The sequence below is a fragment of the Nansenia antarctica genome (genome assembly GCF_963989245.1).
Source record: "Nansenia antarctica genome assembly, chromosome: 8".
Classification (NCBI taxonomy): domain Eukaryota; kingdom Metazoa; phylum Chordata; class Actinopteri; order Argentiniformes; family Microstomatidae; genus Nansenia; species Nansenia antarctica.
The window spans coordinates 7,633,926-7,654,245 of record NC_137678.1 but is presented as its reverse complement, the minus strand read 5'-3'; the positions used below and the strand labels follow the sequence as shown (position 1 = coordinate 7,654,245).

The 20,320-nt window shown below is 42.4% G+C and overlaps 1 protein-coding gene across 1 annotated transcript in view; it reads left to right on the top strand.

Annotated features, from left to right (window-relative positions):
* Positions 1-1,330: 1,330 nt before the first annotated feature.
* The window catches only part of LOC308163792 (ankyrin repeat and SOCS box protein 3-like), a gene marked incomplete at both ends in the record, with an annotated part of 22,779 nt that continues 3,789 nt past the window's right edge, over positions 1,331-20,320 (top strand). Inside the window, one exon of the mRNA XM_080537984.1 lies at positions 1,331-1,415. Within this exon, the coding sequence (XP_080394110.1) occupies positions 1,331-1,415 (85 nt within the window). The remainder of the gene's footprint in view (positions 1,416-20,320) is intronic.

Sequence of the window (20,320 nt, the reverse complement as noted above, 5' to 3'; positions counted from 1 at the left end):
ATTGTACTCGTCTTGTATAATCTGTTGCCAAGTATTTGCTTTGTTGGTTGTTATGCACTTTAGCTGATACATCCTGTAAAAGTGACCTTACAACAATTATGCATGAAATTAGTCAAAAAGTAAGAACATGCTTTTAAACATGTAATCAGTCAAGTTTTAACTCCATATGTGACCTTTGATGGAATAATTGTCTATCGTCTAATCTCACTGTTGTTGCTTCAGTCTGACACAGTATTGTATTATGTTCTTGCCTGTCCATGTACTCATTCAGATCAATGCATTTTCAACCGAAGGATAAAATCAATCTATCACAATTTAATCATTTTCTCTGCACCAAATTAGAATTTGTGTCACCTGTCCCTTGTTTGTCTGCCTCCTATAAACCCAAAACATTAATAAATACTTTAGAAAAACTACTCGAAAGCTGATGACAACAGATAGAGAGTGATGTGATGATGTGTCAATGACTGTGGGACAGTGAGTGTGGAAATGTATACTTTGGAAGGAAGGAAGTTTGGTTGCAGCTGTTACTTCTGATGCAAGCTGCTATCGGGAGCCAGTGCAGGGTGCGAAGGAGGGGGGTGACATGAGAACATTTGGGGAGGTTGAACACCAGACGGGCAGCAGCGTTCTGGATGAGCTGCAGAGGTCTGATGGCGGAGGCGGGGAGCCCGGCCAGGAGTGCGTTGCAGTCGTCAAGACGGGACAATGAGTCCCAAGTGCCGTCAGTGCGCTGACAAATTCTGGCCTTAAAACAGCACAGCAAAACAGAAGTCCAGACCATAACATTATCTGGACTTCTGTTTTGCTGTACTTTTAAGTGTCAGAATCTGCAGAAGTGGTTCCATTTCATGAAGTGAACTAGTATCACTAGAAGCACTAGTGTAAGAGTGGAATGCCAAAATAGTACTGCAGGGGACCACAGTGTCCGTGTGTCAGAGCTGCTGTCACAATCTACACATGTATACAGGTGCAACTCTTAATATAATATCTAAGTTTAACCCTTTAAGTTGAATTACTGAAATAAATGAACTTTTGCATGATATTCTAATTTTTTGAGTTGCACATACGGTATATAACCACAGGTTCTCAACATCTCTATTCTTACTTCCCTTGAGCTGGTGGTGAGGGGGGTTGGGGGGTTGTGTTAGGTCAGACGCATCTGATTACCATATCTTACCAACAGCCAATCACATTCTCTGCCTGCCTTGTCAGACTCCAGTCCTATATAACAAGTCTCACTGGGGTATCTCTCTCAGTCTCTCCAATGAGAAGACTGCTGCACGGATCACCTGGCAGAGTCATGTGAACATTGAGACTGTGGTGGACCATGGAGATGGAGGATGAGATCTATGCCAACGCAGACATCTTCCACCCTCCAGACTCCAAGAGAGGGACTGGGACTAAACCCTCAGGTAAAGAGAGAGAGAGAGAGAGAGAGAGAGAGAGAGAGAGAGAGAGAGAGAGAGAGAGAGAGAGAGAGAGAGAGAGAGAGAGAGAGAGAGAGAGACAGAAAGGAGGGTATGCGAGAGTGAGGGATGATTTACATTCAGGGACGGCCTATTGATATAACCCTCTTCTCCTTTCCTCACCATGGTGACAGCAGGTAGTCTCGGTCAGGCCAGGTCACCATCGGTCAGCAGGTCATGTGAGCTGGTGGTGACTGGAGGGTTGCTGGCATCATATGTAAGCTGCCTACCACTGCTAATGTGTCTGTCTGTGTCTCTCTCAATCTCTCTCTCTCTCTCTCTCTCTGTCTCTCTCTGTCTCTCTCTCTCTCTCTCTGTCTCTCTCTCTCTCTGTCTCTGTCTCTGTCTCTCTCTCCCCCTCTCTCTCTGCTTTAGAGACAGGTGGGGGGAGGCAGAGATGCAGGTCATTGTAACACCCTCGTCCTCCAGGCACAGGACATAGCATAGTCGTAGCCTCTGGGAGTTAAAGGGAAGCCTTGTCTGCCTCTTAGACATGACTACATCGTAATGATTACAAAGATGCCACTTGAAATGCATGAAATCCAAGTTTATTACATATTCACCTAGTATTTTGACTGACTGTCAGTCACGAATGGTCCCAGTATTGTGGCTTCAGTTGGGTTGTAATTGTGCTTGCTACAGAGCACGATGTTATTGCTGATATTTTTGTTTTAATCCTGTTCTTTTACCAACTGCTAAAGCCGAGTACACACTAGACGATTTTAACCCCGATTTAGCTGTCGCCGACCAGAAAAAAGTTGTCAGCGCTCGGTGGAGTGAACAGATGGAAGGAAGGCTCATTGAACTGTGGCAGGACCATCAGTGCCTGTTCGACTTGTCTTGCCCAGACTACCACAACCGTCTCGAAAAAGAGAAGAGCTGGAGAGAAATTGCTACGATCCTACAACAACCAGGTGAGCTAACAAGCTAGCTAGCGAAACTCGCTAAACACTAGTCTATAGCTTCACGTGAGCAGTAGGCTATTTGAGCCTGCCCGCAGGGTTGGAGAAATTGTATCACTATTACATTTGTCAGACATGTCCACCTCTACATCTAGATCTATGAAAACAACAGTTGACATGTCAGCTATCCACCCCAGCTTGCATGAAAATAAAGTCCAGCTGTAACAGCTAACAACAATATTATTAAACAATCAATATAGAGAGGGAGAAAAAGGGATGGAGTGGGAGGGAGGGAGGGGGGAGAGAGGGAGTGAGAGGGGAAGAGGGGGAGAGGGAGGGAGGGGGGGAGAGAGGGAGTGAGAGGGGAAGAGGGAGGGAGGGGGGGAGAGGGGGAGAGAGGGAGGGAGGGAGGGGGGAGAGAGGGAGTGAGAGGGGAAGAGGGAGGGGGAGGGAGAGAGATGGAGGAGGGAGAGACAGAGGTAGGGAGGGAGGGCAAGGGAGCGTGTGCATTAAAAGAAATGTCTGTGCCCCAATTGTCCATTCTTCTGTTTGAAATGAGCACTTGGCTGATGATGGAACATAATTATGTTCATAACGCTCATGTATGCAAATACAATGACAATACCTCTTGTAATGTTTTTCTTTTTCTTTTCAGTTGAGGAGGTGAAGACCAGGGCCACATCTTTGAGGACCCAATATACACGTCTGCTGAAACCACAGGCAAGTGGGAGTGGGACCAAGAATCCAACACCCAGGCAGTCTTGGCTTTTGAGGATCATGGACTTCCTCAAAAAACATGTTGTCCACCGCCCAAGTGAGACCACCGTAAGTAACATAGGCCTATACCTCTGTGTTCTGCATGAGGTGACTGTGTGGACATGTGAAACAAGCGTTCTGTGGTTCAAGGGATATCTCTTGTTTTTGCTGAGATGTCACACAAAGTGATGCATTTCAAAGAACATCACTTGGTATAAAATCTACACAATAGCAAGAGCTCTCATGAACCACAAAACACTTCTTTCACATGTCTGCACGGTCACCTTGTGAATGTAGCATTTGATGGCATATTACACTTTTTTCTCGCTTGCTACCTTAAAGCAGATGTCGTCAAAAGTCCTGGCTATCGGTGCCAAGCAGCGCGATGATCCAGAGGCTTCATTTGGAAATCAGGTTGCAACTGAACTTAGGCAAATAAAAGACCTATCAATCAAAACAAGGGTCAAAAGAAACATCATGACACTGCTGTATGATGCCCAGGACTCTGAAATTAACATTAGATCACCAACTTCATATAATCCAGCAGCAGCAGCAATGTATGCATCTCACCCACACACCTTGGCACCAACACAACCCCTACCACACCACCTTCAGTACATGCCACTAGGGATGCTCCGATCTGGATTTTTGGGGCCGATACCGATCACCGATTTTTTTCCTCAAGATCTACCGATACCGATACCGATGCCACCTCAGGTTCCTCAGCCATCTTTTACTCAGAGGCTATGCGACTCTGACAATTGACATGTAATTCAAGGCGTTTACAAAATCTGCACTACTGTTTACTATATTTGTTGTTTACAATTACTTTACACTATTTGTTAGCGTTGTTTTTTTTCATACAGTTGCACTGCTTTTGAAGATACTTGTTGAAATGTTGACCTTGTTTTATGCCAGTTTTATGGCTGTGCCATTTTGTATTCAGGTTCACCGTGTTATTGATGAGTGAAACTGCTTTTGAAGATACACAAGAATGTTGACCTTGATTTATGCCAGTTTTGTTGCTGTGCCATTTTTTATTCAGGTATGTTTTGAGTTTTGAAAGAAAGATCTGTACAATAAAATGTCAATGAGAAAAAAGCCTTTGCACTTTATTGAAAAAAGTAAGTATAAATTGTCATCACACATTCTTTGATTGTTCAGATTCCACATTGTGAGACATTAGGCTATTTATTTACATATGGTTGCCTTCCAATAGGCCTAAAACTAAACAGTGTCCTTGGCTTAACACTAGAACAGCGACGTTTTTTTACCTACTTTTAGCGCGAAGAGGTGTCGAATCACACGACCACTCTTCACAATGGGGGAGTGTGTACTGACGCACAAAAATCGCTGGATGGCGATGTCACACAAGAAGAGAAAATGACAAGACACTACCTCTAAAAATGCATAAAGTTCCAGAGAAGCGGGGACAGAGCAGAGAGTCAGCTGAAAAGGAACACATATATATATATATATGTATATATATATAATATAATAACGTATGCATGCCATTGTAGATGTAACGTAAGTGGAGAGGAGATTGATCTAGGAGATTGATCGAGACTGCGGGAGTTTTCATTACTAACGAATGAAAGTTGATTATCATTATTAAAAAATAACTAATATATATTGCAATGTTGTCCCTTTCACAAATGGTAAAGGGTAAATGGACTGCACTTATATAGCGCCTTTTTTGCTGCTCCAAAGCTGCTCCAAAGCGCTTTACAACGGCCTCTCATTCACCCATTCACACACACATTCACACACCAATGGCGGCACACATAGTTCCATGTAATTTCCTTGGAATCCCAAGCTGTGTTGACCAGGTATCTGTAATGTTCACATTTATATATAACAGTAATAAATATAGCAATAAATGACAGGGCTGTAAATAGTGTTATTCTTGCACAATTGCACCCACAACGAGCTATTGCCGTCCGGAGTTGATCAGCTCCAGATTGAACCAAGGTTCTTCACTACAGAAAAATGTTCACACAATGACAAACATGTGATGCGTTTTATATAATATTCTTTGAACAGAACGGGACAGGCGCCAGAAACTGCCATAATATACCATACATATATCTGCCATATATCGTACCTCCGTTTTATATTGAGAAATATGATGATAAATACATAGGGCGGAGGTATGATATGTGGTGTGTGGCTAGATATTTTCATGTAGCACTGTGACTGTGCCTATCTGTGGATTATTATTTATAAATAGTGGTCTCCTGAGAGGAGCGAGTCTTGATTTTTTTAATGCAACAAGGAGGAGAAAATGGTTACAGAAGCACACCGTTGGGACGTGGTGGAGCAGGGGAAACCCGATGTCTTTGTCTTTGTTGATCGGAAACGATCGAGAGCCATCATCAACCCTCCCCATCAACCATTAGGCCTACATCAAGTGATTGTAACTCACTTTTTAGAAACGAGTTGTCCCATACAGTGATTTTGTTAGAAGCCTACTTGTTAGAAACAGAGCCTAGTATGAATGAATGAATGTATGTTTATAACCAAGTGCTTTAGTTGGCGAGCAGACAATTGGCTACTACAATGTAGCCAAAATCAACTAGGCCTATCTAATGTTCGAAAACGAATCTACAAATATTAATCTGCGTATATCTATGGTACAACCGTCTTGCCTGTTGTGTATTATTATCATTGCCGACACAGGTCTATAGGGCTCTGCACACAGCGTGCGATTTCTGTTGCGCGTCAACATTCCATTTTGAAGTTTGAATGGAAGTCTATGAGAACATCGCATTTCAACACACACGGCCCCGATTTTAATCGCACGGCGAAAATTCGATTCCATTCATTTTGAATGGGACAAAGCACACGGCGTGCGAGTTTTGTCAAACTGTCAAATTTGTGCTTTTTCCCATTCAAAATGAATGGAATCGAATTTTCGCCGTGCGATTAAAATCGGGGCCATGTGTGTTGAAATGCGATGTTCTCATAGACTTCCATTCAAACTTCAAAATGGAATGTTGATGCGCAACAGAAATCGCACGCTGTGTGCAGAGCCCTTATGAACATCTGATAATAAGGTGAAGGGCAGTATTATTCATCTTTACTTTATTGGGTGAATAAACTCACTATGAATGATTGTACAGTTGTCTATAGGCAAGAATGGGCTGAAACAAAAGTAGTTACAGACTCGCTCAAAATGTAGCGAGATCAGGAGACTACTAATTGTAAATAGTAATCCACAATTATGGTTATTACTGGTGGCCTGAGGTGGTCCAGTGGTCTAGCACCGTGTTCTACAGTGATATACAAAAAATACATTATATACAATATTATAAATATCCTTTTGTTATATAATATTCGTTGGTGAGTACATGCATAATCAAACGTAGACTACTGCAATTACTTTGCTGCGGTAGCTATGCATGCACCACACAACTTGATGGGTACATACTGTGCAGTGTATCATTCATAACTGTACATAGGCTACACATATCATAATATCTCATCACTATTGCATGGAACTTGGATAGTACAAACTGTACAGTTTATACAGTTGGATAGTACAAACTGTACAGTTTATCATTTTCATAACTGTCTGTACATATACATAACTGGCCCCACCTCCTCTACACAGCAGTCGGGCTGCCCGATCACGTCTCTTCACAACACTGGCTCCCCGCTGGTGGAATGAGCTCCCCACGGCTGTCAGAACGGCAGAGTCACTACCCATCTTCCGTCGTAGACTGAAGACCTATCTCTTCAGGTTACATCTTAACTGCTCCTCCTGAGACATCTTCTGACCCTCACCACTACGTCTCCTAAAGACACCCGCTTTCCCCTCTTCTGTGTCCCTAAGAACTTCTATTGCCCCCCTTGTACTGGTTCTAAGTTTCTCCAGTAAAAATAAATAAAAATAAAAATACAAATTAGTAGAAGGCGATAGAAGGTTTTTTTCCTTCTATCAGTGGCCCCCGGGCCCGAGCTAGATTACTCTTCCTGCAACGAATGGTGGATTGCTGATTCACATGCTTGGTATTCAAATGTATTGATTGTAAGTCGCTTTGGAATAAGGCGTCTGCTAAATGCCAAAAATGTAAATGTAAATGTACATAATAATAATAATAATTCATTAAATTTATATAGCGCTTTTCCGAGGCTCAAAGACGCATATCTTATGTATCCCTATTGCTATATATAGCCTATATATAAACACATTATGTTACATACTTATCAGTCTTATCGACTGTATCTAATTCAGCACTGAAGCCTGAAGTTTGAGCACAGTGTGTGTCCCCTTGCTACCTCTGCAGATATAAAAGATAATTGCAGCCTTGGAGAAAAAGATGGCAGCAGAATTCCAAGGCAAATACACAGACACACACAGAAATACTGCAAAATCGCTTAATACTAACTCGATTTTGAAAATGTAAAGATGCTGGGTGGTAGAACGCACATATCTAGGAAAAGTCATGAAAGGAGGGTCCTGACATTTGATCGAGTGCAAAGGTAGATTTTTTGGACAAAACAATTAAACCATTCACCCCCTCCCCCAAGCCGGGAGAAATCAGGCTGAAAAAAAGCTTATTTTGCTGATCAAGTACACATATATAATTATCGTGAAACTGTTTTAAAACATATTGAGTGGGTACTTCAAAACTTTGTTGTGTGTTGTAAAAAACCCTGAAAATCTGACTTTTAGGTCATAAATAGTTTGACGACCGATTTGACCACTTTATATTCTGCGCCTGTAGCTCCAAACACCAGCTGCCATCACATTGATTTCTTTTTGTTTTTACATTCGTCAGACAATTGCAGGAGGAATTTCACTTGTCCGAACATAAAATGCACTAACAAGCCTTAGTGTGGGACCCTGCCCAAACCCCCCTGTACAGTTTCTCTACTGTAATCATTAAACAAATCTTCCTTCCTCCAGCATTATGACTGCCAATGGCCCCTGGCCCTAGCAGAGATGTTTTTGTCTTGTGATGCTGATTGATAGACAATTCACTTACTTAGATAAATGTATTTATTTGTAAATGCAAGTCACAAAATATACAATGCATATCATACTATATGCACGGCAAAAGCTTTGTATGGACAAAGAGCCTATCCACATTAATCAAACAGTTACTTAAAAAATAGAAAAACTACGTTAAGCATAGTTCTCTGGTGTACTACGTTAAGCATGTATTCTCTGGTGTATCTTTAGGAATTCTGCTCGACTAAAACTCTTCCCACACTGGGAGCACTGGTATGGTTTCTCTCATGTGTGTATTCTCTGGTGCCTCTTCAGGTTTCCTGCTTGACTGAAACCCTTCCAACACTGGGATCACTGGTATGGTTTCTCTCCTGTGTGTATTCTCTGATGATTCGTTAGGGTTCCTGCTTGACTGAAACTCTTCCCACACTGGGAGCACTGGTATGGTTTCTCTCCTGTGTGTATTCTCTGGTGCGACTTCAGGTGTCCTGCTTGACTGAAACTCTTCCCACACTGGGAGCACTGGTATGGTTTCTCTCCTGTGTGTATTCTCTGGTGCGTCTTCAGGTCTCCTGCTACACTGAAACTATTCCCACACTGGGAGCAGTGGTATGGTTTCTCTCCTGTGTGTATTCTCTGGTGTATCTTTAGGTTTTCTGCTCGACTAAAACTCTTCCCACACTGGGAGCACTGGTATGGTTTCTCTCCTGTGTGTAATCTCTGGTGCCTCGTAAGGTCTCCTGCTTGACTGAAACTCTTCCCACACTGGGAGCACTGGTATGGTTTCTCTCCTGTGTGTATTCTCTGGTGCGTCTTCAGGTGACCGGCATCAATGAAACTCTTCCCACACTGGGAGCACTGGTATGGTTTCTCTCCTCTATGCATTCTCTGGTGTATCTTTAGGCTTTCTGCTCGACTAAAACTCTTCCCACACTGGGAGCAGTGGTATGGTTTCTCTCCTGTGTGTATTCTCTGATGATCCTTTAGGGTTCCTGCTTGACTGAAACTCTTCCCACACTGGGAGCACTGGTATGGTTTCTCTCCTGTGTGTATTCTCTGGTGCGTCTTCAGGTCTCCTGCTCCACTGAAACTCTTTCCACACTCGGAGCACTGGTATGTTTTCTCTCCGGTGTGTATTCTCTGATGGTTCTTCAGGACTCCTGCATTAGTCTGTGGGTGTGTTTTATGGTGATTCTTCCGCCTTGAGCTCCTGTGTTGTTGATGGTTTCCTGGTGTGGTGGAGCTGGGCTCGCTGTCTGAACCTGGGTTGGAGCTCTGCTGGTCTGTAAAAATAGGAACATATACAGGGTTACATAGGCAAGTTTAATTTTAATATATACGTTTAGGCAAGGCAAGTTGATTTGTATAGCACATTTGATACAACAGGGGCAATTCAAAGCGCTAAAGGCGGGCCGCCACGAATGAATTTCCTCTGCCACTGATTGATTGATGCTGAACTGAAGGTAGTACTACCGAAGTTCTATCAGCATGTTAAATGTGCAACAAGAGGAGAAAAAACACTGGATAAGGTATACATCAAGATCAAGTATACCTATACTATCTACATGCCTATACTATCTACATGCCGATACTATCTACATACCTATACTATCTAGCGGAACAGGCTTACTTCCCGAACCTTGTTGACCCGACAACCTGTCATGTTGGAGCAGGGAGGTACCGGGGAAATGGTTTGAAACCCATGTCAGACACACACACACACACACACACACACACACACACACACACACACACACTCACTCACTATCAAATACATTATCAAGCTGCAAAAATACACTTGATTACATGATATACTGTATTATAAATGGAATTTTATTTGTTCCATGTTGCATGGAAATTCGTTGACGATTACAGACATAATCAAATGTAGGTTGTTGCAATTACTTTGCTGCGGTAGCTATAGCGTGCAACACTCAACTGGGAGACCTACTGTACAGTCCATCATTCATAATTGTCTGTACATAGACATACAATATCCTATCACTATTGCGTATGTAACTTGGGTAAACCCTGTTGTAGAAAGAGCTTTATACAAGGTAGATTTAAAAAATGTAAGGATACTGGGTGGTAGAACGCATCTAGGAAAAGTCATGAAAGGTGGGTCCTGAAAAGGTGAGTTTAATTATTTTTTTACTTACTAGGTCAAATGACCCCACCCATGGCTGTTGTAGTGTTAATAATCTCATCTCCCTGGGGGAGTTCAAAACTCTGATTAATTGTGTGACAGTAGAGTGCAGTAGAGTGCTAGTAGACAGTTGCTATTCCTAAAATGGATTTTCTATCATATTTATCTCTCGTCCCTTGTCTGTTTTTATTATGTTTTATTCTCCAATTGTGTAAACTTGTACTTGAACTGTTGTGCTGTTGGCCAGGTCTGCCTCGAAAAATTGATTTTAATCGCAAGGGACCTTCTGGTTAAATAAAGATTAAATGAATACAAATAAATAAATATGCTAAGCCTGCCTGCGCGGCGCTAACATTATTAGCACAGTATATTTGTGCCAGCGTGGCAACATGGCATTCCTGTAATTTTAGCCCATGTTGCGTCGAAAGATAATAATAATAATAATAACTTTAATTTATATAGCGCCTTTCAAAAAACCCAAGGACGCTTTACAATTCAAGGGAATGATCAGACAGACAGAACAGAAAACAAACAAAGCAAAACTGAAAAATGTACTAGGGGCCAAAGGCCTTGGAGAACAGATGTGTTTTGAGGGCTAATTTGAACGAGTCCAGGGTGGGGGCATTGCGGATCACTGTTAGGGCTTTCACACCGGCAAAGAACCGTGCCGGTTCGCGTTCGCGTTGGGAAACCTCTGAACGTTGGTGCTGTCTGGCGAACGAGCCCGCGTTCATACCAGTGTAACCAGAACCATCCGCATCATCAACGCTGGGTGATGAAGGGGCGGGATAAACAAACATTTCACAACTAGATGGCGGCTACATCACTGGAAAAGAGGATAATATCTTCCACTACAGTATCTGAAATAAACACAATTTTCTGTGAAACAAAACAAAAGACACTTTCTATATGCGTTCTTTTACTAATCAGCTGCTCCGTTACTGGAATAGAAATGGCTTACGAAATTCGCGTTCGCGCATGTCCGCGCGCGTGTGCGTGTGTGTTTGTTTGCTGAGCATGTGAGGAAGATAGAGAGAATAATGAGACTTTTGATATTGTTTTTGATCACTAATGATTAGATTACATTTTGTCTACTTCCTCCTTGCTGGTCTCTGCAGCCTAGAATAGGACACACCCACTGACGACGTGACTGTTCTACGTTTTGGTTCGCGCTTGAGAACCACTATTTTTTGGTGCCCGCTGCGAACCAACTTTTCAGGTTCCGAACCAATTGAGCTTCGGTCTGAACGCGCCGGCCGGTTCCAGACTACCGGCACGGTTCTTTGCCGGTGTGAAAGCTCTATCAGGGGAGGGAGTTCCAGAGAGTTCGTGCGGCCACGCTGAAGGCTCTGTCCCCAAAGGTCTGTAGGTTGGTGCGGGCGGTGGATAGCAGGCCCATGTCTGCGGACCGCAGGCTCCGGGAAGGGGTATGCTGGGGGAGGTCAGTGAGGTACTGGGGGGCGCAGGCGTGGAGGGATTTGTAGGTGAGGAGGAGGATTTTGTAAGTGATGCAGGACTTGACCGGGAGCCAGTGGAGGTGAATGAGGGTGGAGGTGATGTGCTGCCAGGGCTTGGTGTGGATGAGGACCCTGGCAACTGAGTTCTGCACGTACTGGAGCCTGTCCAGGGCTTTGTTGGGAACACCGAACAGGACTCCATTACAATAGTCCAGACGGGAGGTGACGAAGGCGTGAATGAGGGTTTCGGCAACGGAGTCAGTGAGGGAAGGTCGTAGTCTGGAGATGTTTCTGAGGTGGAAGAAGGCGGATTTGGTGAAGGATTTTATGTGGGACTGGAAGGAGAGGGTGGAGTCCAGGATGACGCCCAGGTTACGGACTTCGGAGGATGGGGAGATGGAGCAGCCGTCGAAGTCCCCAACTTTCCGTAGCAGCGCCTTGGGTGCCACAACCATGAGCTCTGTTTTCTTACTGTTGAGTTTGAGGAGTGTAGCGCCCTATAATGTAATAATTTCCTGATAATGTAATAACACCTGATAATGTAATAAAATGTCCACTTCACTTAATAATGTAATAATTGACCAATAATGTAATAAAATAACCTGACTGATATTGTAATAACATTTTTACTGATAATGTAATACCTTATTACATTATTGGGAATTTATTACACTTTCAGGTAATGTAATACTTGACAGATAATGTAATACTATGTTCATTTTCAATCCAGAGTTCTACAATTTGTTTTTTAAGAATCTAAGACTGTTGTATACACTGGATTTAAGAATCTAAGAATCTTATTTACACTGGATTTGAAATAACAGAATGACTACTGGGTTAAATGACAGACTTGCATATGTGCAGATTACTCAGGGACATGAACAAAACCTTTGGTAACTCTTCATTTGAGGAGGGGATACAGTGGGTGCGGAAAGTATTCAGACCCCTTCAGTTTTTCCACATTTCGTTGTATTATAACCTCAATTTAAAATGGATTAAATTAACATAATTTGCCATCAATCCACACACAATACCCCAGAATCACAACAGGAAATCAGTTTTTTTAAATGTTAGTAAACTTTTAAAAATTGAAATACTAGAAACCCCCCATGTACAAAGTATTCAGACCCTTTGCTATGACACTCTAAAAGCTAAAATGCAAAAATGTCATCAACAAATGACTCCATAAGTTTTTTGGAATGAACATATTTGTTTTTATAGGGTTTCTAATTTGCATAGGAGTCAATGAGACTCTGTGTAGATCAGGTTGCCATAAAACATTGAGAAAATGGAGAGTAACAAAACTGCTCAGGAATGTGACCCTGAGGCCTGGGGAGACTTACAAAAAAGTTGAATGGTGGAGGGGTAAAAGCACAGCCGATGGGACAACATCATGCCAGTCACTCTACAAAATTGGACTATAACCGAATGGCAAAAAATAATCCCTTAATGTAAAAAATAATCTCTCTCGTATCCATAATTGTGTTTTGCAGGAAATGTGTTTATTTGGTTTTACTACAAAGCATTACGTTTAGTACAATTTTGTAGATTTTTTGATTTCATGTTGTGATTCTGGGGTATTGTGTGTGGATTGATGGCAAATTATTTTAATTTAATCCATTTTAAATTGATTCTATAATACAACAAAATGTGGGAAAACTGAAGGGGTCTGAATACTTTCCGCACCCACTGTCCATATGCATTCATTCATTCAACACCTACATACACACTTACATGACACCTGACACAAACATAGGCCTACATATCCCCTCATAAATTGTTATTATATCACTTTCATCATCTTCCTCTGCACATATGCAAGTCTGTCATTTAGATTGTCATTCTGATTGAAAATGAACATAGTATTACATTATCTGTCAAGTATTACATTATCAGTTTAAAAACAAAAAAGACCCACCTGAAAGTGTAAGAAATTCCCAATAATGTAATAAGGTATTACATTATCAGTAAAAATGTTATTACAATATCAGTCAGGTTATTTGATTACATTATTGGTCAATTATTACATTATTGGGTTTTATTACATTTCCGATGGAGTTAAGTGGACATTTTATTACATTATCAGGTGTTATTACATAATCAGGAAATTATTACATTATAGGGTGCTACAAGGAGGTTAGATGTCATCCAGGTTTTTATTTCGAGCAGGCAGTTGATGAGGGACTGGGGGGGGAGCGGAGAGGATGGGGTGGAGCTGAGGTAGATTTAGGTATCGTCGGCGTAGCAGTGGTAGTTAAAGCCGTGACGACGGAGGATCTGTCCGAGTACAGAGCCTTGCGGGACGCCTTGGTTGACTGGGGCTGGGGGGGAGCTTGAGCCGTGGATGGAGACAAACTGTTCCCTGTTGGAGAGGTATGATGTGAACCAGGAGAGGGCTGTACCAGTGACACCCAGGTGGGTGGAGAGGCGGTTGAGGAGGATGGTGTGGGAGACAGTGTCGAAGGCAGCAGAGAGGTCCAGGAGGATGAGGATACTGATTCCATTGTGTGTGTGGTGTGCGCCGATATTCCCAATACAGCACACCACATACATAAAGATTAGGGATGCACGATATTATCGGCGCCGATATTTATGGGAAATTAATGTTATTAAATATTTATCGTTTTATTACATTTTAGCCGATATAGAGCCGATAATATGAAGCCAGAAATATTTCCAGTTCCGGTTGTCACGCTCATGATGCTGCGCCTGCGTACAGCCACGCAAAGTAGAGACGAGAGCGAAACATGGCTTCCCCGGTGTGGACATTTTTCAGAGTTTCTGAGGCAGATAGTGCGTTTGCAATTTGCAATACATGTTCGGCAAAAGTTCGGAAAGGAGGGCAAAGGTCTACGAGTTACAACACAACGAATCTCATAAGTCACCTGAAGATTCACCATTGCAAGCACGCTGTATGGAAGGAATATGATTTTGGCATTGAATACAGCGATGAGGGAACGAAAACAGTTAACAGAAACGCGTGTCGCAGAAATGCTTCACGCGTGTCGTATATGCACATAATATGCGCACAATGCATATATGGGCTACACCACTCGCATACGTGAAACCGCTATAAATAGCTCTCTTAATATGTATACTTTGAGGAATTGATTCATTGTTATTGTTGTCCGGAGGCTATCGGTAATCGGCTATCGGTTTACATGGCTTGTAAATATACTTTCGTTTTAGGACGTGTTCAAAAGCAAGGACTGTGTGATCATCTAATTATGTGTAGTTATGTGTTTTTAGCATGTTGATGTTCTATCAGCATGTTGTGATGTTATTAAAATACAGTTGAAACTTTCGTAGTGCTGTGCTTTGTTAGCCGCTAGCTGTTAGCAGCATTTATTTCCGGTTTCCTGGATGACAGCCTTTCTTACCTTCAGGTGTGCATGAACTACAGGTTATCAAATGTGAAATTATATCTGTTCTCATATCGCTTATGATATCGGTTATCGGCCACAGGGAAGCGGGTAAACATTGGTTATCGGTATCGGTTAGAAAAAATGCATATTGTGCATCCCTAATAAAGATCTGTCGTTACGACAGTCTAGAGTCTCGTTCCCCAAGCCAGAAATATTGCGTGATCAAACGTGATCTAACGTAGTACCCTGATTAACCTGTACGAGGCAGCCATGTGCGACAGGGCAAATAAAGTGCTGAAGAACGAAAAGAAGAAGTCAGCTCGCTTCTTGATTGGCTACATTCCATCCACGACACAATCGGACTCGGGAGCAGGGTTGCCAGATGGGATTGACACTCTCTAGGATAACCAGTCTAAAACCACTAATTCCACCCAAAAAAACTAGCCCATCTGGCAACCCTGCTCGAGAGTTGTCAGGAGTCGGGAGTTGCCCACACACAAGAGGACTTTTGATCGTAAACATTGAACACGTTTAATATTTACGATTGTCGGCCCCGACCACTTTCCGAGCAGATTGTCGGGAGAAATTGAATCTTAAAACACCTCACACCACAGGATAATCTTGTAGGATAATCTTTAGAGCCATCCGATAATCGGGCATTTGCTGTCCTTGGTCGGAAGGAGGGAAATCAGCCAGATTATCTTTATGTGTGTACCAGGCTTTACAGAGAAAATCCCCATTCATAGTTTTTCTTTGTCACTTCACTTGCTTCACTCATACCGAACCGTGGACCAACTGAAATTAATATTCTTACTTCCCCTTTACATTGTGTGAGTCTCCATTTTTATTACGGCCAAGAGCCGGTTATGATCATTTTTATATGTTATGATTATGATCATTTGTTGTTGTCATACGAAAATTGTCTTTTTTCATTGGCAATTTTCATTGTGCTATTGAAATTCTTGGTGTGCTACCAAATTTTTCAACATGGTAGCACAGTGCTACCTGGGGAAAAGGTAAGCGTCAAGCCCGGCTTAGCTAGCCAAAGCTTTTGTTACGGTATGTTTACAGGGTTTTTCCTGGCTCAAAATGAGGCGGAGGTGGTACCACAGGCGTTTGACATCGGGGGGACCCATGAAGCGGGGCTGTCTGGGGGTCCTCACACGAGCATCAAACACTTAATTTCTTGCATTCTGGTGAATTGATATGGAATGGAATGGACTTTATTTGTCATTGCTACAGTACAGGTACCAAACAACGAAATTTAGGAGGGGTGGCTCCCACCCCTCCACCAATTTGTGCCTTTTCTGCATCAATTTATGGTGGAAATGTCATTATTTATGTAAAGGATTACACAATATTCAGGCACCAGATGACCATTCAAAATATAATGCAATATAAGGCTCTCAGGCATTCTGTACTTCCAAAGTCGAGAGCTAAAGCAAATAATATTAATAATTTAATTTGACAGAATACATGCTACTGAAAACAGCTGGTTGACTGTCCGCTGTGAAAAAGCTTGTCCGTAACGTCCGTTACACTCTGCGGAGCTCCTGTAAACAGCTGGTGGGGAACAGCGCTGGACCGGAAGCTAACCAGCCGTATTAGTAGAAGTGAAGTGATTGTGCATGTAGTCTGATTATCATTATTCATGATCGCAGAGAATTCAGCTACATTTTCAATTATTAGTTCTATTCTGTCATGAGCATCAGAGAATGACTGACAGGCCGGTAGAATATGAGAATGGGATCATTTGAATAATATATTCTAATATATTAGCCTATAAGCGTGTGTGTTTCATGCAATACCATTATTGCATGAAATGGTCAACATTTGAATGTTGTCAGCTACGAAGCGGATGTGTTTACTAGAACATGGAAATGCAAACGCTAATCACATTATTGCATTACAATTGTCATATTGACTCAAGTAATGCAGGAAAAAGTGGAAAATGCTATTGTGGGATTGCATAGTAATTTTCAGTTCAGAATGAACTTTTTTCAGAATGAACTTGCATACCAGCTACATGAAAATTAAAATGCAAATCATATGATTGCATTTGATTTTGAATATTGACCGAAAGAATGCGTGCAAAAGTGGAACAAGCAATTGCAATCTCAAATTGCATTAACATTTGAATTAAGTCCACTATATGCTTCCATACACTGGTAGCACTGACTTTACAACAGGGCAATTACACTCACCAATAACAAAGACTTACCATCCACCTCACTGTCTTTCATCTCCACTCTTCCTCTGTCCTCTTCTTTTACCATCACTCCCTCCTCTCTCATTTGGTCTCCTCCATCCTCTTCTTTTACCATCACACCATACTCCTCTACATCTTCTTCCTCCAGCTTCACTGCCACCATCTCTGGACCCCACTGTGGGCTTTTCAGGGCTGGAGAACCACAGCCAGATCCGGGGGACTCGGTGCATTCTGGTTCATACATGGTTACATGAGCTGAAGAGGACCTGCGGCTAGAAACACTGGAGGCACAAACAACGCAGGGTCGATTAGAAATGACAGACAAACAGTTCACTGAACTCCCATTTAGACTGACAGGACACGTCCTGCAAATGGACATGGATTACTGATTTCATTTGTTGTAATTAAAGGGTCTGGAAAGTAGACATTAAATGGTTCCAATTGTATTTTGTTTCCAGGAAAAATGTTAACACAAAATAAATGGAAATAAGCTTCTTGTTAGGCTCAACTTCCTGGTCAGACAGTTCCGAGGGCTGTATGGGCGTGGACTTTGCACGCTTGACTGGCAGCTCCCTTTCAAGCTAGCTTGCTGCGATATCATACATGACATTCATCTATTAGATGTGCTTATAGTTCTGCCCTTTAATTACCAACTGTTTAGCTGCTGTTGAAATGTGTTACTGAGCTAATTCAATTACAAATCGACTTATTAGTCATGTAACTGGCAGTATGATTCATCATATCAATTCAATGACCACCATTTGCATACTTGACACCTGGCACCCTATGGTGAATTATTGAACACAATACTTGTGGACAGGATTCACAGCATGTGTGTGACTTACTGATCAGTTGGAGCACAATGGTGTTGCTCTCGTCTTCTAATTTGCTGCTGTATTGTCACAATATCCGCCATGTTTAATTTCTTTCCACACTGGACGTAGCACTGGCGCATGTCGTCATGACCACAACCATGTTTCGTTTGCCCAGAGATTTGCCCTGCCGCTGTCCTTCCTGCAAAAGTGGAACAAGCAATTGCAATCTCAAATTGCATTAACATTTGAATTAAGTCCACTATATGCTTCCATACACTGGTAGCACTGACTTTACAACAGGGCAATTACACTCACCAATAACAAAGACTTACCATCCATCTCACTGTCTTTCATCTCCACTCTTCCTCTGTCCTCTTCTTTTACCATCACTCCCTCCTCTCTCATTTGGTCTCCTCCATCCTCTTCTTTTACCATCACACCATACTCCTCTACATCTTCTTCCTCCAGCTTCACTGCCACCATCTCTGGACCCCACTGTGGGCTTTTCAGGGCTGGAGAACCACAGCCAGATCCGGGGGACTCGGTGCATTCTGGTTCATACATGGTTACCATGGTTACATGAGCTGAAGAGGACCTGCGGCTAGAAACACTGGAGGCACAAATAACGCAGGGTCGATTAGAAATGACAGACAAACAGTTCACTGAACTCCCATCTAGACTGACAGGACACGTCCTGCAAATGGACATGGATTACTGATTGCATTTGTTGTAATTAAAGGGTCTGGAAAGTAGACATTAAATGGTTCCAATTGTATTTTGTTTCCAGGAAAAATGTTAACACAAAATAAATGGAAATAAGCTTCTTGTTAGGCTCAACTTCCTGGTCAGACAGTTCCGAGGGCTGTATGGGCGTGGACTTTGCACGCTTGACTGGCAGCTCCCTTTCAAGCTAGCTTGCTGCGATATCATACATGACATTCATCTATTAGATGTGCTTATAGTTCTGCCCTTTAATTACCAACTGTTTAGCTGCTGTTGAAATGTGTTACTGAGCTAATTCAATTACAAATCGACTTATTAGTCATGTAACTGGCAGTATGATTCATCATATCAATTCAATGACCACCATTTGCATACTTGACACCTGGCACCCTATGGTGAATTATTGAACACAATACTTGTGGACAGGATTCACAGCATGTGTGTGACTTACTGATCAGTTGGAGCACAATGGTGTTGCTCTCGTCTTCTAATTTGCTGCTGTATTGTCACAATATCCGCCATGTTTAATTTCTTCCCACACTGGACGTAGCACTCGTCATGACCACAACCATGTTTCGTTTGCCCAGAGATTTGCCCTGCCGCTGTCCTTCTCTGCTGTTCCTGTAATCCAATCACTGAGCTGCTCTTGTGACCACCTGACTCACATCCAGGATGTGATTGGTCCGCCCTAGCGCGGCCTGTGGTTGGCCTTTGTTGAGAGGAATTCCTACCATAGCACTCTTCGATCTTGACCTCTTGACCTCTAGTCTTGACCTCTGAACTGGCGTTACTGTCACTATCCATGTCATTCGGTGCTTCAGAGAGTCGATGCCCCTCTTTAAGAGCATGTGCATCTTGCCCTGAGGCATTTGTGCTGAGCATCTCATCTTTGGCCTTTTGGTTTTTGATGTAGTCCCGTAAAAACCTATCCCACGGTGTGTCGTACTCTTCTTTAATGTTGGGAGAGTGATGGTTCCTACTGTGGGTGGGAGGTGGTGGTAGTGGTGGTGGCTGGAGCCTAATAAGATTGTCCTTCCGGTGGTTCTGTCCTTCTGTCTCTGCATCAGAGGACCCAAGGTGTGTCCTCTGGCTCTCTGACACTGAATAAGCAGAAGCATCCATCTCACTGCCCAGATGGAGAGTTAACAGTGCAGGGAATCCTACCAACACAGATGATCAAAATATTAAAACAGAGTGACGGAATTTCATCAAAACATTATACTTTTTTATTTATTTTTTTACCAGAATTGGAAAACAGTGGCCAAGCTACTGTTAGGTGCATATATATATATATATATATATATATATATATATATTTGGACTGACAGAATTGTTGTTATTTTAGCTGTTTACCAAAACATATTCACGTTACAGTTATAGAATGAATATGACTCTCAAATACCCTCTTTAATTTGAGGGTATTCACATCCAAATTGGAGGAAGGGTTTAGAAATTACAGCTCTTTAATACGTGGCCCCCTCCTTTTCAAGGGACCAAAAGCAATTGGCCCAATGACGTGAC